The sequence below is a fragment of the Cricetulus griseus genome, chromosome 2 (genome assembly GCF_003668045.3).
Source record: "Cricetulus griseus strain 17A/GY chromosome 2, alternate assembly CriGri-PICRH-1.0, whole genome shotgun sequence".
Classification (NCBI taxonomy): Eukaryota; Metazoa; Chordata; class Mammalia; order Rodentia; family Cricetidae; genus Cricetulus; species Cricetulus griseus.
Genome location: NC_048595.1, coordinates 396,111,789 through 396,139,535, shown reverse-complemented (window position 1 = coordinate 396,139,535; position 27,747 = coordinate 396,111,789). Strand labels below are relative to the sequence as shown.

Sequence of the window (27,747 nt, the reverse complement as noted above, 5' to 3'; positions counted from 1 at the left end):
GGAGGTGACTAACAGATACTGGGATGTGGCCTACAGCACCAGGGCCACATGGAGTCTCCATGTCTACATCTTCAGGAGATCTCTACTCCCTAACGATTCCAGATGATTGAGGGCGTTTAGTTCTTACCTGGAGACTTGGGCTTGTGGGGAGTCGGTGGGCTGAGAGAGTCTCTTAAGGCTAGGGAAGCCCCCTCACTAGCTCTCTCCCTTAAGGTACATTCTCTGGTTTGGGGTCAAACTTCAGACCCTAGAGATCCCCTCCACCCTTTACTAGGAGGGGCTTTGGTGACTGGTGGCAGCAGAATGTAGGTGGACACTCAGATGACAGACAGCCAGACAGACAGAATTCAGGCTTGGAGTTAGGGGAGGCAGCATGGAGCAGAGAGGGGCAGCCTGAGGTCCCGGCCGGATCTCTCTCTTTTTATATTAGTTTAATTTTGTTAAAATAAAAAGATGGGATAGAGGCAGGGAGAGGACCATGGTGAAGACGCCTTTCTCACCAGGCAAGAGGGAACCACTGCACAGGAGTGCAGTTGGGTCCCCGGGGTAGATGGGGGCAGTTGGGGGCCCCTTGTTCTCCTAGCCCTCCCCACCTAGGCCTTTGGTATGGTGGCCTGCGGGGGCTTAGCAGGTAAAGTCCTCAAAGGTGCCTCGAGCAGGATGGTGAGGTAGGATGTTGGCAGCGTATGTCATCCCGGCAGGGTGTCCCCGGAGGCTCTCGCAGGGATTCTAGCGAGGGAAACAAGACAGGGGCAGGTTACAGAAAGGGCTGCAGGTAAAAAGGTGGCATGGGGATGGGGTTGGTGTGAGGCTTTGGGGGAAGGGGCAGGCCAGAGGGGTGCCCCGTGCCTTGCTCCCTCACGTGTCTTTTGACGTCGTCCAGGCTGAGCGCTACGCCCTTATCTGCGCTGCTCCTCTTGGCCTCCTTCTGGCATTTCCCTCGTCTACACAAACGGTGCTTAATGACCTGGGAGAGGTCGGGGCAGGTTGGGTGGACTGGAACCCCCAACCCGAGTAGCCCTGCCAAGCCCTGCCCCTCCCTTTACCTCATAGGCATAGTCAAAGAGTTCCAGCACTGTGAGGATGCTGGCCCCGATGAACAACCCCATCTGGCCCCCGATGTCACCTGTGAGGTCAGGTTGGAAAGGTTAGTGGGCTCAGGACACCAAGGTCAGAGGGGCGATGGGGCTCAAAAGGACTGGGGCAGGCCAGCCATGTTTGCAGAGATGGGCACCTTGATACAGAAGGGTCGGGATTTTTATTCTCTATGCTTTTCTGTATTTTCCTATTTTTTCCAAAATGAGTAGTCATTATTCAGGGAAAAAAATGAATTCTTTACAAAATGCAATACTTGCTTAGCATCGGTCCACTTTCAAGGACATGTGAACGTTTCTGCTCCTGGCCCTCAGCCCCTTTCTCTGACCTGCTTGCTTGTCTTTTCTACTTTGTCCTAAGAGAAGGTCCCGCCCTTCCTCCACATCATGCCACACGAGAGGGCTCAGGGAAAGACCCTTGGGGATGGGACAGACTAGGAGCACCAATCACTAGGTAGAAGGGGGCCATGCCATGTCCTAGGCATAGGAGAGGGCTGGTGCCATTCACAAGCTCACCCAAGAGCCCTGCGATCTCATAGGCCTTTTTCTGCTCGATGGTCTCATAGTTGAGGACTTCAAAGAAAATATCCAGCACCAGGATGTTCTCCCTGTGCAGGGGTGAAAGGAGGAGAGCTTGGTTCAAGTCATGTCTCTTCCCCTTACCAGACAGGTGATTTTAGCATGTTTGTTTCCATACTCCTAAACGAGATCCTGCCTTCTTAAAGGTGCTTCGAGGATTCAATTAAATGGCATGTATGAAAAGACACATTGCATGCTGGCATGTGGGAAGTGATCCCTGTTACAGCAAGGAAGATGGAGCTAGAAGATGAAGCAAGAAGGGGGAGGAGAGGACTTGTATTACTTCTTCCAGTTTGATCTCTCCACATACAGCCCACACTCATTGGTTGCCTCTTGGACCTTCCATGAATTCTCTCCACTCCCTTGTGCCTGTGAGACTCCCGTTAAAGGTCACTTGTACCCTCTCCAGTCCTTGTACAAGGGCCCTGCTCTGCACAGGAGAGTCCTTACCCTATGTACTGCTCAGATTTGTTGAACTTCTTGGCCAGGTACTTGGCTGAGGCTTTGCTGGGTATCTTGACCATGGACAGCTCCTTGCCATAGCGTGTCAGGTTGCAGGGCATTTCACACACGCAGTATTCCTGGTCTTTCTCCACTAGGAAGTCTGTGCCCATGTGAGGAGGCACTAGTTGAGTGGCGTCCTACTGTCAGGACCTTCCCAACAAGGACATACTGACCCTGCCCAAAGGATCCCGAGGGTCCCTTTCCCTTCTCCTTCATCTCAGTCCTGATCTTCACCCAACCTCCCTCTTATATGTTATTCCCTCAGGGTTCTCAAGGACCAACTCTCAGGCTGAAAGAGGGTGAAGGCTCCTCCCAAGAGGCCCTTACTAATTCTCCAGAGGGACCTTTGATGGTGCAGTTCTCATCATTTAGAGGCTGCTGCGGGAGGCACAGACTAATGCAGGAGTTCAACCTTGATCTCACTCCCCTGTGCATGAGGCAGACAGTACTTTCTTCCCTCCCTCTAAGTGTCCCAGGTCAGGTGCTCACCCAGGGCAGGATCTGCACACTCCTTGTACTGCTCTGGAGTGCAGTATGGAGCATCCCCTACAAAGGAGAGAAGATGGTGGGACAGGGAGAGATTTAAGGGGTCTTGTGATGGCATGGTACTGTGTAAGGAGGAAGCTGGAAGATGGGACAGTAGGAGTAGTCACCCCTTGTGCGCCGGAAGTGACCTACTCTGACAGTCTACCCCTTCTGGACCCTTCCATCCCTTCCCGTAGACATAGGCAGGGACTGAGAGACAGGAACCAGAAAGATAAGAAAACAGAGTGATCTGGGACCAGGATTAGGGAGGCCAATATGGCTGGGGCACAGGTGAGGGGCAGTGCAGCCTGAGATAGCCCAGGGCTCTGCTTGGAATCTTGGGGCCTGACCTGGCATGTGTACCATACGGCAGTTGCAGTTTTCCACCAGGTAACGTGTCTCACAATCAATGCGGCAGGCGGTGATACTGTAGGAGTCGAAGAAATCCGAGTCCATGGTAACAGCATTGCAGGTGCCCCAGGGTGAGGGCAGGTAGATGAGCTGCTGGGAGAGCCGGGGAGCTGGGGAAGTGTGCGGACTTCTCCCCCAACTCACCGAGTGGACTTCTCTGGCAAGATACAGAACTCAGGAGTCGTATCCCTGCACCTCTAAAGGTCTTAGGGTTTATAAAGTATTTCTTCCATTTTTGTCCTCTCTCTCTCTTTCTGTCTCTCTCCCTGTGTGTGTGTGTGTGTGTGTGTGTGTGTGTGTGTGTGTATGGTGTGTGTGTGTGTGTGTGTGTGTGTGTGTGTGTGTGTGTGTGTTGTATGCACGTGAATATGACTGTGCCCCATGCATAGCTCAGAAATAGAAGTAGATATTGGATATTTCTCTCTGCTTATTGTTTTCAAGGCAGGATCTCTTACTGAACCTGTGGATTTTTGGCCAGTTAGCCCCAAGGATCCACCTGTCTCTGCACACCCCCAGCCCAGAACTGGGGTTACAGGTGTGTACCACCCTGATTTTTACCCACATGTTAGGGATCTCAGTTGAGGTCCTCATGTTTGTATAATAAACACTACCTGCTGAGCCATCTTCCCAGTTCCCCAGAACCCCATCTTGACTCCTCAACACACAACCCCAGAAGTAGCTTTCTGCAGCCCCTCACCCTCTGCTCCTGGCAAGACACAAAGGTCTGGAAGCCTGGGGCCACACCAAAGCCCAGCTGGTCGATGAAAGGAGGTTCATCCTGGCTGTGGATCTGCACTTTGATACCTGCTTCGAAGGATGTCTCGTCTGTAAAGATGAAGACACGTGAGTTAGGATGGTTTCCAAGTCCCTGGTCATCTTCAGAGCCTGGGGCATCATAACTCCCCTGACAATAAGCAGTCTCCACTGGGACTTGGTGAGGAGGCTATGGGGTACTAGCACACTTCTAGCCTCCTGTGTTAGCAGTTCCATAGTACCCCAGTGACCTCTGCATCCTACACACGTCTTTTCTTACCTGGTCTGTGATGTTTCTTGGTGTTTCAGATTATTTCTCCTGGAGGGCCACTGTCTCAGCCACTCTCCATTTCTCCTCACCCCTTTCTCCTCTCTCCCCATCTCTCTGCCCCTATGTCCCCTGAGACCAGACAGGCAGGCAGCCCAAGAAGAGAGGGAGATATTTATAGAGTGAGTGGCGGCCACTGATGGAAGAGGATGGCTGGTTACCTTGGAGAGTAACTGAACCGGGAAGGGGGAGCCAGGGAACCAAGCGTGTGGAAGTCACACAGGAACAAAGACAGATGCTGAGTGATCTTGGGAGAAAGGACAAGGGTCTGAGTCTGGGGTTCAGGGAGGGGGCTCCTGAACAGGGTAACATACCGGTCTCTCCCCACACAGGCAGGTATTCATCTTGCTGGATGTCCAGCATGATCTCCAGGCCATTGCCAGTCCCACCTTTCATTGTCTTCAGCCGTGGCCGCCCATCTTGGCCCGAGTTGAATGTGTAACACTTCCCATACCGTGTGAAGACCTGGTGGAAGGCAGTAGAGAGCTTGAGAGTCCTGATAGGCTTCTGGTTGGGAACCACAAGGAATCAGATGCAGAGAGAGAGAGAGAGAGAGAGAGAGAGAGAGAGAGAGAGAGAGAGAGAGAGAGAGTACTGATCCCCTCTCCTTGCCTCTCTCTTGCCACCCTGGCAGTGGCTTAGACCCTCCATGATCCTAGCTCTTGCCAGGACTCCCTTTGTGCACCTTCAGCCTAGAAGTGATAACAATTTGGTCCCATTGCTCCCTTAATCTTACACACAGCTCTGCAGACAGCCCCCCTTTTTAAAGTCTTTTCAACTGAACTATCAAGTGACAATCTTTTTCTTGCTAGGATCCTACATATACATCTCCATCACCATGATCCTATAACCACTGAGGCTTTCTGAAATAGATCTTCAGATCTTTGTTTTGGGATTTCAACCCCTGAGCTAGAAATCCTCCCCCAAGACCTTCCTCCATACCTAAGCCACTCAAAACCCTTTAGTTTCTTTCCACTATCAGCCTCTCATGGCCACCTTTGTTCCATTATTACTAGGATCCGACAGCAGACCCAGTTGCCATGCCAAGAACCAAACTTACTCAGGCATATCACCTCCTCCCCCAAGACTCAGGACTGAGCACCAAGGCACAGCACATTGGAGTGTTCAGTAACAAAGCATGGCATGTTAGGGTGCTCTTGAGCTCTGAGGGCCTCAAAGCAGATACCTTCCTTGTTAGTGATCCTGTATTTTCTGCCCTCCCTGAGGCCCAGTGGCCAAAACCACCAGGTCACAATCATTTCAGGGACTGAGATGACACCCATTTGCTCCTACATGGTAGGACATAGAAGGGTGGGTATGGAGAAAGGCCAGGCATCTGAAATCTGCAGGGACCAGAGGGGCATCAGGCCAGATAGGAGACCAATGGAGAAAGTGACATTTTCAATGATGGCTTCCTTCAGGAAGAAAGTCCTGGCCACTTAATCAGAGCTGGGAGCATGGGCTTTGGTTTAGAGGGTTCCCAGATTCATAGACAGATAGATGGACCACACACACACACACACACTCTCTCTCTCTCTCTCTCTTTCTCTCTCTCACACACTCACAATACTCTCACACACTCACATATTCTGTCTCTGTCTCTCTCTCCCCCCCCCCTCTCTCTCTCTCTCTCTCTCACACACACACACACACACAGAGAGAGAGAAGAGAGAGAGAGAGAGAGAGAGAGAGAGAGAGAGAGAGAGAGAGCTGGTAGAGGATCAACTCCAATGGGGAAGAGCACAGAAGACAAAGTAAGGATGCAATTAAATCCCTGCTGTGAGATTGGCTGACATGGTGTTGAGGTGAAGGTAGGGGCTATCCCCTCCATCTATGACCCCCTTCTGCACCTCTAGAGACTAGGTGACCCCCCACTATCACTCCAGGGATGATAGTCAACAACTGGTCAGAACATAGCTCCCACCCCACCCCAGATTATAGGCTGATTTCGTAGCTAGAGCAAAGTTGCAGGACTGTGCTACAGCATGAAGAGGTCTGGGGAAGAGCAGATGAGACTAGAGGATAGTCCAGGCATCAGAACAGCAGCCAATTACAATGGGGACATATTTCAAGACACAACTAGGAAGAGCTGTGAACCTAGGGCTCTTAGTCCAGCTCCAGACTCTGAGATTCCAGGTGAGCTCTGGCCCAGGTCAGGCAGGTTTCAGCAGTTTTCAGCCCCTGTCCCAGGAGCAGATGGCCAGAGAGAGAGACCATGCCATATACTCTTGGGGTACTGTGCTAAGCATGGGCCCCACTCACCACTGAGAAGTTGTGGGGACCACAGGGGCCCCCACAGTAGGAACAATAGAGCAGCATGTCCTCCAGCCGGTGGCAGGAGCGATTGTAGAAACGATGGAGATTAAAAGGCTCCCCGGAGAAGGCCTCTGGCCCCGGTGGAGCAAGGGGCACCCCAGGATCATCACTTTCATCCAGCCCTAGCATGGGGGCCAGGTAGAGCAGATCAGGGTAGCTGAGCTGGGACAACCGCACGGCATTGGTGTTACAGAATGTGACCGCCGGGAAGACCAGCTCTGTGGTGGCGACTTCATCTAGCAAAGTCACATGTGGATAGCTGAGGTAATAAGCAACTCGGTCCCCTACCTGGCACAGGAAGGCACCCAGTGCTATGACAAAAGCCACTGCCCACAGGGCCTGCCTTGGCCCTGGGCCCCCTTCCACAAAGACATGGCTGGCACCATGGAGGGTACAACTGTTGGCGAAGGCCACCAAGTCCCTAGGTGAGTCTCCGTCATCAAGCTCCCTCTTCAGTGCCTCTTTTTCCTTCTCTTCCTCTTCCTCTTCTGATTCTGAGCTGTCCTGCTGCTGCCGGTGGTGATGAGGACCCCAGATATCTCCCATGGATCCTGGGGCCTCTTCTCCAGAGGAGAATGACACAGAGCAAAAGATCTGGATGGGCATCTTCTCCAGGGGCAGGAGGATGGTGCCGGAGGGAAGGAGATGGGGCTTCTGGTGTGATCCAGCAGGGCCAGCTAAGGAGCCCTTTGGCTAAGTCTCCACTGGCCCAGCTGTTTGTTCTCCCTCACCAGCGCCTCTGTGGCAGTGTGGCTGAGCCAGGGCAGGCACAGGGAGGAGGACCAGACTGTCCTGCTAGAGAGGGCGGTGTCTGTGCTGATGAATAATTGATGGCAGTGGGAAAGGGAGGCCTGCTGGGGAGGAGGGGAGCTGAAGACCTTTGCCTGACACTGGCTCCAGCCAGCAGAATGAAGGCTTTTAGCAAAGTGAAATCCCTGGGAAAGACTCCTCAGGTGAGGTGACAACCAATGCGGTCCCTTCCTCAGAATGACCTCAGTTGCCTCCCTCCTGCAGGTCATCCATGCTTACTCTTTCCTCCAACTGCTTCTGGGCATGTCCATCGGTCTCAGCATCCCAGTTCTGCCCTCTGCCTTATTCTCACTCGATCTGGATCTTCTTCTGGGATACCCAAGCCTCAGGTCCTCCATAGACACTAGCCAGGCTCTCTAATTCCTCTCCACCCATCACTCCTATTGTTTCAGCCTACCCTCAGGCCTCTGGTCCCTCTAATCATTCCTTTGATACTTACTTAACTTCCAGTCACCTCCAGTTTATGTTCCTCCCCAGCCTCGCATCCCTGCAGTCACTCCCTTGACCCACAAGTCCCCTCCAGCTAGTCCCTAACTCCCCTTCTCCTCTGACCTACAGCTCTATTTTAGGCCCACATCCTTCCCCCAGGCTCACCACATATAGTCCTCATTCCCTCCCCCACCCTTTTTTGTGGCTTGTGGGGTGGCCCAGGTTCCATTAGCAGCAATTTCTCACTGACCACAGACTCAATTCTGACCAGTTCCCAGCACTGGGGGAGGGACTCTTGAAGCTGAAAAGCTTGCTGACAGAAACTTCTAACCCTTCCACAGCTTGCCTTGCTCTCCACCAACCACACACACACACACACACACACACACACACACACACACACACACACACACACACACACAAACACCCCCCCCCCAAAAAAACCAATTTAGAAGGGGGGTGTGAGAAGTTCTCGCCAGTGGGTGGAAGAAATTGTGGCCAGTATGGAGACAGAAGGTCCTGGGGCAGGAGAAATGTTGGGAATCAGCCTGAGAGCTCCCCCCAAACCCTAGCATTAGACCCATCAGTCCTGAGACTCCCTCGGGTCTCAATGTCCCATTCCCTACCCTTGGAATCCTGACCTCTCTGTGCCCTGATTGCCTAGGGCCACTGGTTGAGGAACTTGAGCCACCAGCTAAGTCTCTAGGGCCAAGAAGGTGACCTAGGAGAGGGAAGGGAGGGAGGGAAACAGGCAAAGCAGATTAACTCTTTCTCAGCAGTTCCAGGAGTAGGTTTGAGGCTGAACAAGTCTACCTGGGCCTTCCCATTCCTTAGGGAATTTAAGGCCTAGCCCTACTCCCCAACCCCCATCCCACTTGTAGGAGACCCGGGATGTGTTGGGATGAGAGGCAGGGTGCTGGGTTCTAGAAGAGCTGGCTGCTGGGCTGCTCATGGCCTCAGCTTTACTGCTAGGACACAAAACCCCAGAAGAAAAAGCCTTGAGGTCCAGCCCCTCTTCAACCTTCCACTGCCATTAGACATTCCTCAGTTCTTTTGTTTTTTCCCTCTGAATGATAGACAGCCTCCCTTGTCCCTGTCTTCAGTTCATGTCATGTGATCATGCCCAAAACTCCTCATTGCTTCTAGTAAAGCTCACCCCTAAGATGGACCTATACAACAGAAATCCCTTCATTTCTGACACAGACCCCCAATCCAGCATCCAGCTACCTGAAGCCTCCCAGACATACTAGGCTCACCCACGGCCCCAGGACTTTCGGTTGGCTCCTACTCATTTTTGCTCATCTTTTTATTTTGCCTTCTGTGTGAGTATGTGTCTGGTGATCAGAAGACAACTTTCCCAAATGGTTTTCTTTTTCCATGCTCAGAATCAGACTCAAGCCACCAGGCTCTGTGCTTTTACCTGCTGAGTCACCTTTGCTGGCCCTGATGATATCATCATCACTATTATTATATTACTATTATTATTGTTTTGTTGTTTTTTTTCAACATGGTCTCACCATGTGGACCAGGTTGGCCTTGAGCTCACAGAGATCCAACTGTCTCTGCCTCCCAAATGCTGGTATTAAACGTGTACCACCATGTCTGATCTCTCTGATCTATTTATTTATTATTTATTTAATGTCTATGGGTATTTTGCCTGCCTGTGTGACTATGCACCACAGTGTGTGCAACATTAAGAAGGTCAGGAGAGGGTGTTGGATCCCCTGGAACTGGACACAGACCACCGGAAGCTGGTGGAGAGCCACTGTGTGGGTGCTGGGGATGGACTAAGCATCCTCTAGAAGAGCAGCTGTGCTCTTCACTGCTGAGCCAGCTCTCCAGCTCCAGCCCTCTGAACTTCCTAAAGACAGGCTCTCCCTGTGTTGCTGTCCTTGAACTCCTGGGCTCTTCATCTTTCTGTCTCACCTCCCAAGCAGCTGGGTTTATGGCCGAAGCCACTATACCCAGCTCCCCACTTCTTTTTCAATACCCTATTGTTACATTCCTACAACAGGAAGTCTTCCTTGCCCAGGGTTCAGATAGAAGGGTCTAGTCTCTGCTCAAGGCATTGCAGATGTGAGGCAATCCACAGATCCTTCAGCATGGAGCCAGTAGGAGGGAATGGATCAAGGTAGTGGGAATGGATCAAGGTAGAGGCTACATCAGGAAAAAGAAGTGAGAAAAGACTAAACACATAAAAGTGGACTGGCGCCGGGCATTGGTGGTGCACACCTTTAATCCCAGCACTCGGGAGGCAGAGGCAGGTGGATCTCTGTGAGTTCGAGACCAACCTGGTCTACAGAGTGAGTTCCAGGACAGGCTCCAAAGCTACACAGAGAAACTCTGTCTCAAAAAACCAAAAAGTGGACTGGTAAGATGGCTGCCAGAAAAGAGCTTGCTGACATGCCTGAGCACCGAAATTTGATCCCTAGAACTCGTAGTTGGAAGAAAACTGACTTCCACAAGTTGTCCTCTGACCTTTATATGCACACACACACACAAACTAGATAGATAGATAGATAGATAGATAGATAGATAGATAGATAGATAGATAGACAGATGTGATACCCAACAAAACCCCACAAAAGTGACTGGGTATGACCTGGTGGTGGTGGCACACGCCTTTAAATCCAGTACTCGGGAGGCAGAGGCAGGCAGATCTTTTTGAGTTGGCCTGGTCTACAAAGCTACACAGAGAAACCCTGTCTCAGAAAACCAAAAAAAGAAAAAGAGACTGGATATGAAGAGAGATCAGCTATCTTCAACTGTTGTCCTCTTTCATACACATCCATGGATTCCCTTTCTGTCTGGTGCCCCATGAACATCTTTTTCCCACCTGCCAGGCCTTATTTCTCAGGGGGGACAGAGCCTGCTTTGTTGCCCTTCCTCAGGGGAGTTTTGGAGGTAAGTTCCAACCTTGACTTGTGGGGTGCTGGCGGACGTTGACCATTGAATGCCGGGATGTCTTTTGCCCACTAGAGGGCACTGTCTCCCTCCTTCATACATCCTGGAGGTGACTGACTATACCTTGGCTTCACAAAAAGAGGAAACTAAGGCAGGGAGCTTCAGGCTGAGAGTCCCCACCAGAGAGGAAGCTGTGATGAGCACAGCAGCTTCAGAAGACAGTGAGCTGAAACAATTCCTCCCCACACCTGCACCATGCACTCCTACACAGCAACACACAGGCACAGTCACACACTCAATGTGTAGGCATACACACACACACACACACACACACACACACACACACACACGTGTGCTGGCTCATCCACACGAATGTGTAGGCACTCACAGACATATGAACATGCCTGCTAACGTCCCTATTACTTTCTCTCCCCATTACCTCTGTCCTCGTTCCTTTAAGTTCTCTCTTGCTTTCATTTTATTCAAGTAGGCAAATTCAAAAGTTTTCAGTCATGGGAAGGTAAGAAGAGGGCCAGGATGCCGGGCGTTGGTGGTGCACACCTTTTTTTTTTTTTTTTTTTGAGACAGGGTTTCTCTGTGGCTTTGGAGGCTGTCCTGGAACTAGCTCTTGTAGACCAGGCTGGTCTCGAACTCACAGAGATCCTCCTGATTCTGCCTCCCGAGTGCTGGGATTAAAGTTCTAGGCCAGCCTGGTCTCCAGATTGAGTGCCAGGATATGCTCCAAAGCTACACAGAGAAACCCTGTCTCGGGGGGGGGGGGGCAGGAGTCACACGCAGACTGTGGGAACACACAGGGCCCTGAGGAGGTGATCAGTATACACAGGCAGACTGACACTCAATTCACTCAATTCTGGGTCCTCTGGGCCCACAGTCTAGCTCAGTTATTATGGAGTGCTTGCTGAATGAGGTCCTGGATTGGTTCCCTCAAATGACATAAACCAGATGTGGCAGCACTTGCTTGAGCTAGCAGGAGGATCAGAAGTTCAAGGTCATTCTCAGCTACATACTGAATTTAAGACCACCATGAGATACAAGAGACCCTGCTTCAAAATGAATAAATGGCTAGGTCTGGTCACACACACCTTTAGTCCCAGCACTTAGGAGGTTGAGGCTGGAAGAGCTCCAAGTTTGAAGCCAGCCTGCTCTACATAGCAAGTTGTAGGACATCCAGGGCTACATGGTAGTATATGCATGTGCATGTTTGTACACTCTTATCCTGCCCCTGCATGGACACCAGAAGTGAATGTTGGGTGTTCTCTAAATCTCCACCTTATATCAAAATAGACATAAATTAATGAGTAATCTGTCTTGGGCTTTCCATCCAAGGAGGAATCTCTTCCCCGTGTCCTTCCCCACCAGTGTTCCCCTTCAGCTGTGTATGGTAACCAGTGGTTTCTTACTTCCTCCATGTCCTTTTTGAAATTCATCTCCATCCACATCTGGGCTTTTGGTGATTTTCAACTAATGACTCACGGGCTGTTTACACAGCCCTAAACTCCTCACCATTTTACAAGCAAGCACAGGGCTACAGGGCTTGGGTGATGGCTCGATAGGTGAAGATAGGTGAAGTGCTTGAAGTACAGGCGTGAGAACCTGAGTTCAGAGCCACAGTACCCACATAAGGTCTGAGAAACTGGCTATATAATCCCAGCATTGGGAAGGTGGAGACAGTTGGATCTCGAGTTCAATGGCTGCCTGTCCTAGCTAATTTGTGAGCTCCAAGTTCAGTAAGAGAGCCTGTCTCAAAAAAATAAATGGAAGGGCTGGAGAGATGGCTCAGCAGTCAAGAACACTGGTTGTTCTTTCAGAGGACCTGGATTCAATTCCCAGCATCCACATGGCAGCTCACACTGCCTGTAATTCCAATTCCAGGAAATTTTATACCCTCTTACATGGTACATGGACATGCATGTAAAGTACAAATACACAGGGCTGGAGAGATGGCCCAGTGGTTAAGAGCACTGGCTGTTCTTCCAGAGGTCCCCAGTTCAATTCCCAACAACCATATGGTGACCCATAACCATCTATAATGAGATCTTGCGCCCTCTTCTGACCTGCAGGCATAAATGCAGGCAGAACACTGTACACATAATAAATGAAAATATCTTTAAAAAATACAGATACACAGAATAATCTATTAAAAAATAAATAAATGGAGAATGGTAGGAGGGCATCCAGCACTGATCTCTGTCTTCCATACAGGCAAACATGGGCAATTGTGCTTACACACAGGCATGCATCACACACACATGTGAATCACCACACCCTTAGTCCCAGCACTCAAGAGGCAGAGGCAACTGTATCTCTGTGAGTTCAAGGCCAGACTGGTCTACATAGTAAGTAGATAGGACAGCCAGAGCAAACCAAAAATAGCTCAAAAACAGACAGACAGACAGATCAGCAATTAGAAGAGGTCATCTATCTCTAAATCCTTTTTTTTTTTTTAACCCACATTGCTTATTAACAGTGGGGAACAGAGAGTGGGCCAGATCCTGCCCTTATGAAGATGAGTATCTAGTGATTTAAAACATTTACAAACCAAATGACAATGAGTGTTCTGAAAACACTATTGGGGAAGAGGGCAGGGGAGCCTGACTCAGACTGGGGAATCGGTAAGGTTTTCTGAGGAAGTGATGTTTGAAATGCAATCAAAACTATCTCTCTGCTTCTGTCTCTCTGTTGTCCCCCTGCCCTGCCCATGTGTGTTTCAAACAGAAAAGAGTGAGGAACTGAAGAGAGGCAGATATGGTTGAAAAGGAAGACGACCACATCACCTGGCCTTGTGAGACTCCTGGTTCAACAGTAATGTACGATCTCTGTTGAAGCATATAAAATAATCAAAGCTAGGTTTTGGCTGGGTGGAGTTGTATACTATACCTACAATCCCAGTACTTGGAAGGCTGAGGCGGGAAGATAGGTTCAAGGCCATCCGCGGCTACATAGTGAACTCCAGGCTACTCTGGACTACATGAGACCTTGTCTCAAAAACAAACAAACCAGGCTGGAGAGATGGCTCAGAGGTTAAGAGCACCAGCTGCTCTTCCAGAGGTCCTGAGTTCAATTCCCAGCAACCACATGGTGGCTCACAACCATCCGTTATGAGATCTGGTGCCCTCTTCTGGTTTGCAGATATACATGGAAGCAGAATGTTGTATACATAATAAATAAAATCTTTAAAAAAAAACAAACAAACCAGAAATAAAGAGAGGGAGAGAGGATGAGAGGACATGAATAAAGCCGCAGGCTTGGCAGGTTCTATCACGGCGTGTAAGGAGTGTCAGATGGTCTGCATAACTGCTGGATGGCTTTCCAGGGTAGATATACAGATAAAGGGTTTGCTTGAGAAGTAAGAGGTTTGGTTCTGTACGTGCTGTTTTTTAGGAGCCTTAAGGCCGTCTGAGTAGAGGTGAGGTTCTAAGTTGACAACTGGAACTGATGTTAGGAGGGAAGGGCTGGCCTGAGACACAGAGTTGGCAGCTGGCAGTGTGTAAATGGTAATTGAAGTCAGGAGTGAAAGTGCGACTGCCCAAGAATAGAATATAAAGTTTAAAAAAAGATAGAAAGGAAAAGAAACTTGATTTGGCAGTATCCACTAAAGCTAAATAGAATCCTACCTTATGACTTAACCACAGCCCTACTTCTATACCCAAGAGGAACGAGTACACGTGTCAACCAAAAACCAGGAACAAGAATATTCACAGTTGCTCTATTTATAACAGTCCCAAACTGGTGACAACCCAAATGTCTAGCAATAGTAGAATGGCTAAATAAATGGCATCCTATTGATACAATGAGATAACTCACAGCATTGAAAAAGAAACGACTACACACAACATGACGGACTCTCACAAGTGATCATGAACAAAAGTAGATAGCCCCGAGGAGGAAATGCAGGGTTTGAACAACTCCGGGATGTTTAAGAGAAGTGACTCTTACTGCTAGGACAGTGGCAGGCTCTTGTGGGTGGTACTGACCTGAAGCAATCACCTGAGGTGTTGGAAATGTTTGGTTCTATGGGAATATATACTAATGTAGTATGCATTGTTACATTGTAAGATATGCCAATGTAAAATTCTTTAAGCTATGCCTTTAAATTATATCCTTATGATTCAAAAGAAGAATAAAACCACAGATTGGGCCTTGAGTGCAGACAATACACACTAGTCAAGTAGAAGAGATTGAGCTGGCAAAGGAACAGAGAAGTGACTAGACATAAGAGGTAAGCCAAAACTCCACAGTCAGGAAACAGTGGTTTAGAAAACAGGGTCTTTTTGTTGCTGTTGTTTATTTTGGCTCTGGGGAACAAACCCAGGGCCTCCTGCATGCAGGCAAGGTCTTTAACATTGAGCCTTGCTGCTGGCCCCTTTAGAGGTTTGTTTGTTTGTTTGTTTTCTATTTTTGTTCTGGTTTTTAAAGACAGTGTCTTCTATAGCTCAGAGCTTGCGATGTAACTGAGGTTAACATTTAGCTCTTGATCCTCTTGGGGATGACTTTGAACTCTTGATCTTCCTGCTCTGTCTCCCAAGAGCTGGAATGATGAGAATATGCCACTGTACCCACCTTTCCATCCACACCTCCTGTTTTGAGACCGGGTATCACATGTATCCCTGATGGCTTTGAACTCATTATATAGGGAACAATGACCTTGAACTTCTGATCTTCCTGCCTCTATCCCCAGAGTACTGGGATTATAGGAACAAGTCACCATACCCTGTTATGCAGGGTTGGAGAGAACCAAGGACTTCATGCAAGCACAAGGCAAGTCCTCTACCAACTGAGCTGGTCCCCAGGTCTCCCTGTGCTGGTTTGAATGAGAATGCCCCCATAGGTTCATATATCTGAACACTTGGTCCCCAGTTGGTGGAACTGTTTGGGAAGGATTAGGAGGTGTGGCATTGTTGGAGGAGGTGTGTCAATGGGGACAGCTTTGAAGTTTCCCCCAATTAGCTGTCATTACCTCATGGTTATGGATCAAGAGGTGAGAGCTCTTAGCTCCTTCTCCAGCATTGCACCTGCCTGCCTACTGCCATGCTCCCCACCATGATGGAACTATGAGCCCTAAATTAAATACTTTCTTAGATAAGCTGCCTAGTCATGTTGTCTTACTTTGATAATAGAAAAAAACAAAACACAAAAAACTAACTAATTGTGCTAATTGGACCAAGTGAGCAAGAGGTAGCAACCAGCAGGGCAGTGGTGGTGTACATCTTTAATTTCAGCACTTGGGAGGCAGAGGCAGGTGGATCTCTATGAGTTCAAGGCCAGCCTGGTCTACAGAAGAAGTTCCAGAACAGGCTCCAAAGCTACAGAGAAACCCTGTCTCAAAAACAAACAAACAAAAGAGGTAGCAACCACTTTACTTGTTGGTAACACATATTCCCATCAGAGGATGGGGAATAAATCCAACCAAAATTGAAGGGCCTTCCACCTCAGTGAAATTTCTAGGAGTCTAGTAGTGTGGCATGCAGAGCTATTCCTTCTAAGGTGAAGGGTAAATTACTGAACCTAGTCCCTCCCACCACCAAGAATGAAGCTCAATGTATAAAGGGCCTGTGCTACTCAGACCCATACACCAAAACTTGGAAAGCCGCTACCTTTGACTGGAGCCTGAAACAGGAGAAGGCTCTTCAACAGGTCCAGGCTTCTGACAGGCTGCTCTACCATTTGGACCACATGATCCAGCAGACCTGACAATACTTGAGGTGTCAGTGGTAAATAAGAATGTTGTTGGAGCCAGGCTATGGTGGCACACTACATTAGTCCCAGCACTTGGCAGGTAGAGGCAGGTGGATCTCTGTGAGTTCAAGGCAAGCCTGGGCTCAAGAGTGAGTGCCAGGACATGCTCCAAAGCTACACAGAGAAACCCTGTCTCGGAAAAAAAAAGCAAAACAAATAAACAAACCAAAATGAAAGCATTTAATTTGGGACTCACAGTTCCAGAAGGTTAGAATTCAGGACCATCATGGCAGGGAGCATGGCAGACAGGCATGGTGCTGGAGAAGGAACTGAGTGTTTATATCTTCATCTATAAGCATACAAGAATGAGGCAGAGATAGCTAACTGGGAAAAGCATGGACTTTTGAAACCTCAAAGCCCACCCATAGTGACACACCTCCTCCAACAAGGCCACAACTCCTAATCCTTCCCAAACAGTTCCACCAACTGGGAACAAAGTATTCAAATAAATGAGCAGAGGGGGGCCATTCTCATTCAAACTCCATCTCCCTTTTGTGTTTTGAGGCAGGATCTCAATGGGTAGCCCAGGTTAGCCTGGGACTTACAATCCTCTTGCCTCAGTTTCCTGAGTGTCTGGGTCCATAGGCCTGTGCCACCACACATGGCTTGGCTCAACAGTCTTGAAAGCTATTGAAGTTCAAGAACACAACATGTTTGCTGGATTTGGCAACATGAAGGTCACCATTGGTCTTTAGTTAGAGCCACTCAGAGTGGTAGGCTCAGAGAAAAGGCAGCTTGGGTAAGCTGGAGGTGAGGAAATGGGTATTGAAAACTATACACATCACTTCTTAAAATTCAATGATTTATTTATTTTTACATTATGTGCATTGGTGTTTTGCCTACATTTATGTCCGTATGAGGGTGTCAGATCCTCTGGAACAGGAGTTACAGACAGTTGTGAACTTCCATGTGGGTGCTAGGAATTGAACCTGGGTCCTCTGGAAGAGCAGCCAGTGTTCTTAACCACTGAGCAATCTCTCCAGTCCCCTATACATCACTTTTAATAACATTGCAGAGGAAGCCCTATAGTGTGGAGGGGGCTGGAGAAAGATGGCTCAGAATTTAAGTAGTACTATACCAGAGGACCTAGGTTTGATTCCCGGCACCCACTGTGTGACTGCTAACAACTATGCATAATTTCAGTTTAGGGGATCTGATACATTCTTCTGGCCTCTGAGGCCACTGCATGAACATGATACACAGATACCTGGAAGCAAACACCCATAGACATAAAATATAAATAAATCCTTTTTTAAAAGCTAAAAGAATGTGGAGGGTGCTATGGAGGTGAAAGATGTATGTTTTGTTTTTTGATCTTAGTCCAAAGTCTGATGCGTAGGAAGTACTCAATGAATGGTAGCTATCATTATAGCTACGTGTTATTTATTTGAATTTACTGTGTTACACAGGCTAGTCCCCAACTCCAAGGCTCAAATCTGACCTCAGCTATCTAAGTAGCTGTTTACCACAGGTGTACCACAGTGCTTGGCTTAGGGGTGTATTTTTAAGTGAGGGAAATACTGATTATGTTTTAATGCCACGGGACAGTTCCACTTGAGGAGTAGAGATGGCCTATAGAGGAGGGAGAGGCGGTGTTAGTAGGATAATGCTCCTAAAAAGACAGGAGTCAGACAGTACGCTGAGACTATCTTAGATAAGATGAATGTTCCTTCCAGGTGTTGGTACCAAGAGGCAAGAGAAGATCTTGTCTGAGGATTCGGTTTTCTTGGTCAAATGGGAGCAAGGTTATCTGTTAGGAGGAGGGGTGCAAAGGAGCTGGAAAGGCAGGGTGGAGAAGCCTGCAGACCCCCCCTGAGGAGGTTGATCAGTTGGCCAGGGCAACACAGCAAGGTCTGCAGGTAGCGCTGCAAGCCACTTAAGGATGAAAATGATGTGATGGATATGATGCCGTGCTGCTCTGGGGCGTGGCTGCCTCTGGTACAGTGAGGCTGCTCGGGAACTACCTGCTGTGGGGTCAGTGGTGGGTTCTTTTAAGATTAGGGATTGGGAAGACGGTGCCATAAAAAACAAAAAACAAAAAAACACAGAGGTGTTACTGGTTGTGGGTAGCATATGCCTTTGGTTCCAGCACTTGGGAGACAGAGGTGGGTAGATCTCTGTGAGTTCCAGGCCAACCTGGTCTACATAGTTTCCATAAAATAAAATAAAATAAAATAAAATAAAATAAAGCCAGGCAGTGGTGGGGCATGCCTTTAATCAGAGCACTTGGAAGACAGAGGCAGAGGGATCTCTGTGAGTTAAAAGCCAGCCTGGTCTACAGAGTGAGTTCCTGGACATCCAGGGCTACACAGAGAAACCCTCTATCAAACCACCTCCCAAATAATTATAATAAATAAAGTAAATAAAAACAGACCTCTAAAGATTTGGTTCACTCATGAGGGAGTGAGACTCTTGGGGTCTCTTCTGCACCTTTCCTTTCCTTCCTACCTCAACACACCATTTCTCTTCAGAGCACGTGCAGCTGGGGAACCAGGAGCAGCTTCGTCTGCCGTCCTGTGCCCAAATCCAGGAGAACCTGAACTTGGAAGATCCAAAGTCAAGGCCCTAGAATGTCATGATCTTGGGCAAATCACACAACATCCCTGACCCTCATTTTCCCCGTCTTTCCAATGATGATATTAAGCTTCTTCCAGATTCAGGAATTGTGAGGTTTATATGAGCACAAGTAAAAGGAATTTATAATTTCAAAGCAAGACTGACAGTTGCTGCTATGGGCTCCTCATGCAACTAGAAGTCTGTGCACACAAAAGCTCCCCTCCCCCCAACACATACAGAACTGTGCATGCCCCACTCATCGTGCACATAGCCCGTTCCACAGTCTACATCCACATCCTCTCCAGATACGCAGGTGGAGATGCACATGTATGCTGGCTCCCTGGGGCACACACAGCGAGTGTGCTATGAGAAGTCGGGATTGGCTGCTGCCCATCGTCCAGGCCACTGCAGCATCCTCTCCTTAGGGATGTTCTTCACCTGGCATGCTGATGGGACATACCAATTAGAGACAACACTCAACAGCAAGTCCAACCTCCTGGGCCCTAAGACAGTCACATGGAGGACCTGCAGGTGACAGGGGTGGGGAGGGTTTTCTTTCTTAAAACTCATAGGATCTCAAAAGATTTCAACTGACCATTCCTTTTCCTCTGGAATGGTGTTGGCACTCTCTCTCTCTCTCTCTCTCTCTCTCTCTCTCTCTCTCTCTGTGTGTGTGTGTGTGTGTGTGTGTCTTTCTCCCCCCTACCTCTCTCCAGAACCCAGGGTTCTGTGAATGATAGGCAAGCAAACCACTGTTACATCTCTAGCCAGCAACTCCAGTTCTTAGAACTTCTTAAGGGAGCACAGAAGTTTCATGCTCACTTAAAAATATCCCTTGGGACTGGGCATGGCTGCCCACACCTTTAATCCCAGCACTTAGGAGGCAGAGGCAGGTGGATCCCTGAGTTTGAGGCCAGTTTGGTCAATAGAGGGAGTTCCAGAACAGCCAGGGCTACACAGAGAAATCCTGTTTCAAAAAACAAAACAAAACAAAAACTCCCACAAGGAGAATGTCCTAGGCATGATAGTCATGGCAGCCCACCTGTAAATACAGGGCTAGCCTTGGCTAAAGTACCGCAAAGTTTTTTTATCCCAGAAGCAGGGGCTGTCCCGACATTTAGGTTAGGCACAACCCCTCTCCTCACAGGAAACTGAGCCTAGAATCTGAGGAATGGAGTCAGATGGAACTCTGCCCCATGCCCCGCCCCCCAGCCTTCCACCCAGCTAGGTGGTTTTTTGCCCCACCCAAGGGTCCTGACTGGACTGTCCTCAGCCAGAAGCCTTGGCAGCTGCAGCACAGACCAAAAATGAGTGGCAAGCTTGTGGCTGGCCAATGGCAGGCAAATGGCTGTGGCTGGAGAGCACTGTCATCTGGGTGGGAGCATGCTGTAACACAGAATGTTTGGAGTAGCTGAGCTGAAGAGGTAGGTGGGAGGATTCTGCTTGGATCTTTGGAAGTCCCCTGAGGGCACGAGTGAGGTCTTTACTGCCATATCTCAGCCCCAGAGCAGGGGCTGGCATTTGGAAGTAGCTCTGTCTGAGGGGAATGAATAACAGTCACCCCCTTTGTCCCAACTCCTCATTCCCAACCTCCCCCCCACCATATTCCCAAACCCCTCCATCATCACAGATGCTTTCTACAAATCTGAAGCCACGCTGGAATGACCTGTACCTATAACAGAATGTCCCTAACCAGTCGGCTGGCATCCCTTCTGCCTACAGGACAGTGGGGTGTAGCACACATCTCCCAGTGTGTGTCCATCGGCTGCTGGCCTTAGCTAGGAACACGCCCTCTCCCAACCCTTACTTCCCACTCTGCCCCCTGAGGCACTGAGTTACTTACATCAATTCCCTATTACTTTAGGCAAGAGCAGGGAGAACAATTAGCTTAGAGGAGCCTCTTAGCTGATAGCAGTCTGGGAAGGCTAGCCGGGGGTGGGAGAGGGGAGGGGTGAGAGAGGGCGCTAAGTTACTCAAAGATTGTTGTTTATGCAGGGAAAAGGGGGAGGCAGAGCAAGAGACCTTACCCCAGGGTCTCTGGGTTCCTGCAACTGGCTCTGCTCAGCTCCTCTCCCCATTCAGGCACTCCCAGGGAATAGGGCAGGACCAAGGTGTATCTGAATTCCTTGGGTGAGTGGAGCCCTGCCTTCTGTGGAACCTCTTCAGAATCTTTGAAGTCTGCCTTTTGTCTCCTTTCTTTCCTCACCCTGCCACTCCCTTCCTAGTGGAGGACATAAGTCTGGGTAATAAGATCATGTCCCTCTAAGAATGTTTGTTCCCAGCCTCTGTGGGGTCTGGAGGAGTAAGGGGTATTAGAGAAGGGGCTGCCACCTCCGGGCTCTCATTACTTGTTAATTTACTTTTCAAATTTTTACTTTTTTGATGCAGTACCTAGTGCCTCATTCTCGCCAATAAGCGCTCTATCACTGTACATCCCTAGGCCTCTAGTTGCTTTAGAGGACCTCTCTATCCCCAGTCTGAGCCCCAGGGAAAGCACCCCTCCTCCTAGGAAAGCACGTCTCTCCCCCAGTGTTCCAGAACCCTGGAGGAGGGTCTACCCCCTTCTGTGCCCACTCCACCCTTCACTGGGTGATTGTCTCCACCTCAGGGTTGGGTGAATCTAGTGGCCACTCCACAGATTCCTGCTCCTAGTTCCAGCCCTGCTTAAGTTTACTGCTCCTCCCACACCCCTACCTCCAGAACCCTCTGTCTATCCTCCCACACCCCTACCTCCAGAACCCTCTGTCTATCTTACCACACCCCTACCTCCAGAACCCTCCGTCTATCCTCCCACACCCCTACCTCCAGAACCCTCTTTCTATTTCTTCTTTCTCTACCAAGGCCCAGACCTGAATTTCTGCTTCTTTCTCCCCAGGCAAAGGCTCTGGGTCTCAGCTGGAGGGGATGGCATAGGGCGGATTGGGCAACCATCTGCAGGGCCCCCTCCCGTTGGTGCTAATCAGCATTCCAGCCACATCACGCTCCCACTGCCAGGGATAGATAAGGTGCAGCTGGAGGCTGGCACCAGCTGTGACTATGCTCACTCCCCAGCCCCCTCCCAGAGACTAGCAGCAGCTGAGTTCCCCCCCAACCACCACCATGGAACCCCTGCCCTGCCTTGGCCTGGCTGCCCTTAAGGTAGGGAAGGAGAGAGGAGCTTTCAGACCTTGTTGCTCTGGCAACCAAGCACCCTACTGGGAAGGAAGGGAGATGGCCAGGAAAGAAGGGGACCTTGTCTTGGGCCTTTCCTGCTCTTCTTGGCTTCTCAGGAGGGAGCTATGGATATCTACCCAATCGGATTGCCTAAGGGTATCCCTTACTCCTTCCTGCCTTTCTCAGTTCCAAATGACTTCCTAAACAAATTTTCCCAGACTTAGTTCAAGCTCCACACTCTCCCCCATCCTCCCAGGCCCCACATTCTGATCACCAATCCATTCCCTGTGGTTGAGGTGGGTTCAGAAGCACATCTAGGGGAGGGAATGGCTTATGAGGGGACATGGGATCTTTGGGTACTGGAGTAGCCTTGTTCTCTGCCTTCCTGAACAGTCCTCAAGAACTGAGTAGTTGCTATTTACAGAACGCCTGCCTTTGGGAATGCACACAAAGAAGTCCGAATATGCCCATGAACACAGTATCCACAAATACGGAGCAAAGGCTGGGTCCTCAACTAAGGCTACTGTAGAAGCATTGTGAATTTGAGGCCAGCCTGGGCTACAAGTAAGACCCCCCCCCATCTCAGAGGGGAAAAAAAGACTCCTTGCTATTGAGAGATGCCAGGGTAGTCTCTAAGCCTTGACCCTGCAAACACATGTTTTTTCTCAGTGCTACATTGGCCCTGAGGCTAGCTACACATCCCCAACATACCTCCCGGCAGAGCAGAGAATGATAAGTCATGGAGACAGACGCTAATTATGAGACCAAAGAGAAAAATCAAATACCAGCCCCTCCTTAGGATTGGAGAGCCAAAGGAGAAAGCTACCCAGGTCCTTCTGCTCTGAAGAGCTATCACTTGAGATCCCTAGGCAGACAGGGCAGTGCTCATGAGAGGAAAGAGCCCGGCCGTGGGGTCAACCTGCTGGCAGCGGGTAAAGGCTGAGGTTTGGATCCAGTCAGATTCAGGGTCAGGTCTTTGGCACAGGCTGAGAAACAGACCGACTCTAGTCTTCCCTGAAAATATAGAACCAAGAAATGCCACAGCTGGGTCTTCAAGATGCTGGCCTGTGTGTCCATTCTCTGATCAAGAATTCTCATTGGGACTGGAGAGATGGCTCAGCAGTTACTGAAAGAGCACTTGCTGTTTGGGTCAGTACCCACATCAGGTGCTTACACCACCTGGTAACCCTAGCTCCCGAGGAGGATCCAGTGCCCTCCTTCTAGCCCCTGAGGGTAATCACACATTCACATTTTTACATGCATGTGAAAGTCACACAGACAGGTAAATAAAAAATAAAACAAAACAAAAGAACTCAGATTGCTCTAGAACTCTGCAAACCAAACACATATTTTCTGACAGCTTAGAGTTGTCCCCTCAAACACTATGGGACAGTGACATTTCAGTGTGTGTGTGTGTGTGTGTGTGTGTGTGTGTGTGTGTGTGTGTGTGTGTGTGCATGCATGCGCATGTGTTCCACAGCACTCAAGTGGAGGTCAGAGGACAATTTGTGGGAGTTGATTCTCTTCCACCATGTGGATCCCAGAGACTAAACTCAGGTCATCAGTCTTGGTGGCAAGCCCCTTTACCCACTGAGCCATCTTGCCAGCCCCCAACTAAACTTTTCATAGACTTACTCGATTCCTATTTTATACCTTAGCACTTCTCCAGGTTGAGCTGTGCACCTCCGTCCTGCATCCAACACTACCATCCAGCTAAGCTGGCAGGTTTCCTCTCCTCCCTGGTGGTCCCTTCTGCTGTGTATTCAGTATGCTGGGGACAGGGATGGCTACTCTTCCTATCTTCACTTACCATTCTAATTCTCCTGGAAACACAGCCTGGGAGCCCTCTGGGCTCAAGGTCTGGGGGAATCCAGGACTTTTCCATGGGGCATATATGAAAGAGAGAAGTGATTGCACCCGGGGTAACTGCTTGACTCAACAAGAAGTGTGGTCGTAAAATTATCACAGATTTACATGACAAAGAGTGGCAAAATGGGTCTGCCTCCTGATCTTAAAGAGGTTGGGAAATCTTGAGTAATCTTGTAGGAAACATTAAGCATGCCCACAAACAAGTGGGCTTCATGCGGCCGGCCGAAAGCCAGGAGGAAGCAAGCAAATTGAAGAGAAATAGAGAGGAGAGAGAAGTGCTGAGAGTGGAGAATTAGGAAGAGGCATGAGAGTAAAGGCATCCTGGGAGTCTGGGTTTGAAAAAGCAATGTCAAAGGTGGAAGTAACATGGAAACTTCAGGGTCAGCAATACTCATGATAAAAGCACACACACTGCATTGGCACCTAAGGAGACATGGGTTCTAATCCTGGATCTGTCATCAACTGGCTAGTGAGCTAAGGCAAATTATTCTGCTTCTTTGTCTGTCTGTGCATTTGTAAAATAAAGATAATATGGTTATTTATCAAAGGGATTGACCCTTAAGGTTTCTTTCTAGCCTTTGTGCATGTGTATTTGTGTGTGTACATGTGTATGTGCCCAAGTGTGTATGTGCTTCTCCTTTGCATCTTGAGATAGGCTCTTCCTATACAGCCCTAGCTGCACACCTGACTCAATAGCCTCTTGTCTCAGTTTCTTGAGTGCTAGGATTACAGTGTTTTTTATTTGCTTATTTAATTTGAGAATGAGTTTTATTTTGTTGCCTAGGCTGGTCTCAAACTCCTGGGCTAGACTCTTCCACCTGCTTCAGACTCCTAAGTAGCTCAGACAATGTGTCAACACACTTGAGCACAGCTTTTGGTTTGTTTGAGACAGGTTCTAGCTATATAGTTCAAATGGCCTCAAAATTCTAATCCTAATCCTCCACAGCCCCCCAAGTGCTGAGATTACAGGTGTGTACCCTGCATCCGGCTATATGTGATTTTTTTTTTAACCCTGAGGAATCTATGTGATTTGCCCAAGAGCACATAGCACGTCAGTTGCCCAAGTCAATTTCCCAGAACCTGTGGTGCCAGCTGGAGGGCACCATGTCTCTGGGATGTGGTATGAATGACAGGGGTGATATATCCATTTTCAGAAGCAAAGGGAGCCTCCAGATCAACTGTAATTGTGCTGCATCTTGGTCCTCTGACACTGAGTGTAGATTATGGCAATTGCGAGCCTACTCTGTTGCACGTGTAAGTGTGTGTGTGTGTGTGTGTGTGTGTGTGTGTGTGTGTGTGTGTGTGTGTTGAGAGTGGCATGGAGAGAATAACCAATGTGGCTATTCTTGAGGACACTTTGCTAACTCCCCATGCTCTTCTAACAAGCACTCGTACCACCCGGGGATCTTATCTGACACAGACTGCAGATTCTGCCTCAGTAGGTTAAGAATGTGGGGTGGCAAAATCATTCCTTTTTTCCAGGATCCCAGATGACAGTTTGCAGACTACTTTTCAGTAACAAGGCTGTAGCTTACTTACCACTACTAACTCTGATCTCTATGGGCCAGAATATAAGGTTGGAGGGGTTGGGCCACTCCAGGTAATGTGTGTTCGTGTGTATGTGAATGTGTGCATGGGTGGTTTGTGTAGTACATGCCACAGCCTTTCTTTCCTGCCATCACGGATGCAAGGCTGAAGCTCAAGCCTTCATGCAGCACAAATGCACCGTCTGCTGAACAAAGTCCCCTTCTTCCAGAAGCAAACCCCAGGACACCCGGCTTCCTTTCCCAGAACAGCAAACAGAGAGAGGCCAGGCCTGCTTCTTGTCTTTTCCCCTTCCAGGGAGCAGGGTAACATACTCCATACCAGGGACTCACCACTTTGAAGTCTTCAGCACTGCAGGCCTCACCTCGGAAGTGGCAGGAGAGCAGCATGTCTCGAATGTCGTGCCCTGCTCTGTCGTAGAACTCACGCATGTTGAAAGGCTTGGGCTTGAAGCTACGGAAGTTGGCCTTGTCCTGCAATATCTCTAGCTGCTTTTCGTCAGCCATCTGTGTGTCCGGTATCTCATACCTGGAGCCCAGGGGTGAGCGGCACACGGATCAGCATGACCACTAGTGCCCATGCCCTCCTTGGGGTGGGGTAGGGGGCAGCACTCAGCCCCTGGAGGATCAGATCTGGGCATAGATAGGCATAGAAGGAGAGCTTGGCCTATCAGGAAAACCTGACACAGGGAATGTGAGAAAACAAAGGATCTGTAGTGGCTGCCCGGGGGGCTAGGGTGAGAAGCATGGGTAAGGCAGGCACTATGCATGGTACAGTCTCCCCCCTTTAGAGGTGGCCTGTCCCATTCCCTAAGTGAGGAGATGAGGATATAGTGGCAGGAGGAAGGCGAAGCTCACTCCAATATGTTGGAGCTCAGGTGGGGTGGGGATGGAGCTGTTTGGAACTATGCTGGAGTCAGAGATTGTACGTAACTGGTGCTCAGCACTATCTCAAGTCCTCGGCCCTGGCAGGTTTGAGGGGGTGCTACAGGGCAGAGCTGGTTGACTTTTGGTGGGCCAAGGAGGTTGCCACTCCACAAGCCATGCAGAGGGGTGGATGGGAGCTGCCCACCTGTTGTTAAGCAGGGCCAGCAGCTCCCCAGCATGGTACAGGTCATTCTTGGAGACTTGACTAAAGCGAAACTCATTGAGATTGCACAGCGTGACAGCAGGGAAGGTGAGCTGGGAGGCAGCCACCTCATCAAGCTTGGTGACGTGATGATAGCAGAAGTAGTATTGTACACGCTCAGTGCACACACACAGCAGGACGGCCAGTGAACCCAGGAAACACAGAGCCCACAGTGCTCGCTTCAGAGACAGTCGCTCATAGGAGAAGATGTGGGCAAGGCCATGCAGCGTGGAGCTGCTGGCGAAAGCCTGGATGCTCACCGGCTGGACACCACCCACCTCCTCCTCCTCGGTCTTCAGTTCCATCCTTGCCAAGGGGATCCTGGGGGATCAAGAGTAGAGACAAGAGTCTGTCATTGTTCTGAGATGAAGGTACATATAGGGCCCCTCCAACTATGTCCATCCGAAATCATTTCCCGGAGGTCACTGCTCATCCAAGGAAACACTCCCTGGTGTGCAGGTTCCAAGGTGGCTTGATGGAAGGACCATCCAAGATGATCATCACTCAAATAGAAGAAGCTCAGGGTGTCAGCTGAGGTCGGGAGAATTCTCTGCAAGGGAGGTTTCCCAGACTATGGAAGACCCCGTATATAGTCACTAGAGTGAATGAGGGAAGTCCCTGTGCACCCAAAGGCAGGCACGGGAGTTCCCTCCAGATGTGAGGTCACTCTGGGACAGGAATGTACCCCATGGGGAGATTAAACTCCCCATGATGGGTCCAGCCAGGGGTCAAGAGCTCTTCTCTTAATCAAGGGTATCCCCAGGAATAGGCTGTCACCCTAGTACCTAAATCAGGGCCAGAAAATCTCCAGAGGTGGGCACATTTGGGGAGGGGCCCAGCCTGAATCCTCACCTTCTGTGTCTCCAGTTCTCAAACAGGCACAGGCTGTGTGTATGCGTGTGTGTGTGTGTGTGTGTGTGTGTGTGTGTGTGTGTGTGTGTGTGTGTGTGTGTTTGGGAGGGGGGTGGCAGACTGCCTGAGATGGATGTATGAAGGGGGGGCGCGGTTCCCTATGACAGCCAGTTGTCCCCGCCCAGAGCGCATCCCCCTTCAGTCCAGCTTCTGGTCCGCAGTCAGATTCCCGGC

At 49.5% G+C, this 27,747-nt stretch overlaps 1 protein-coding gene across 2 annotated transcripts; it reads right to left on the bottom strand.

The window, feature by feature from the left end:
* Positions 1–624: 624 nt before the first annotated feature.
* Positions 625–26,966, bottom strand: Asic1 (acid sensing ion channel subunit 1). 2 transcript variants are annotated; one of them, XM_035440869.1, is made up of 11 exons: positions 26,605–26,966; positions 25,866–26,061; positions 4,509–4,659; positions 3,811–3,938; positions 3,053–3,203; positions 2,667–2,723; positions 2,124–2,277; positions 1,611–1,702; positions 1,047–1,126; positions 863–967; positions 625–729 (listed from the first exon to the last, which is right to left on the bottom strand). In XM_035440869.1, the coding sequence occupies exons 1-11, from the start codon at positions 26,964–26,966 to the stop codon at positions 625–627; spliced, it is 1,581 nt and encodes a 526-aa protein (XP_035296760.1). The 2 variants fall into 2 exon arrangements, with proteins under 2 accessions (XP_035296760.1, XP_027252356.1); XM_027396555.2 differs by lacking the exons at positions 25,866–26,061; positions 26,605–26,966 and adding an exon at positions 6,457–7,116.
* Positions 26,967–27,747: the final 781 nt, after the last annotated feature.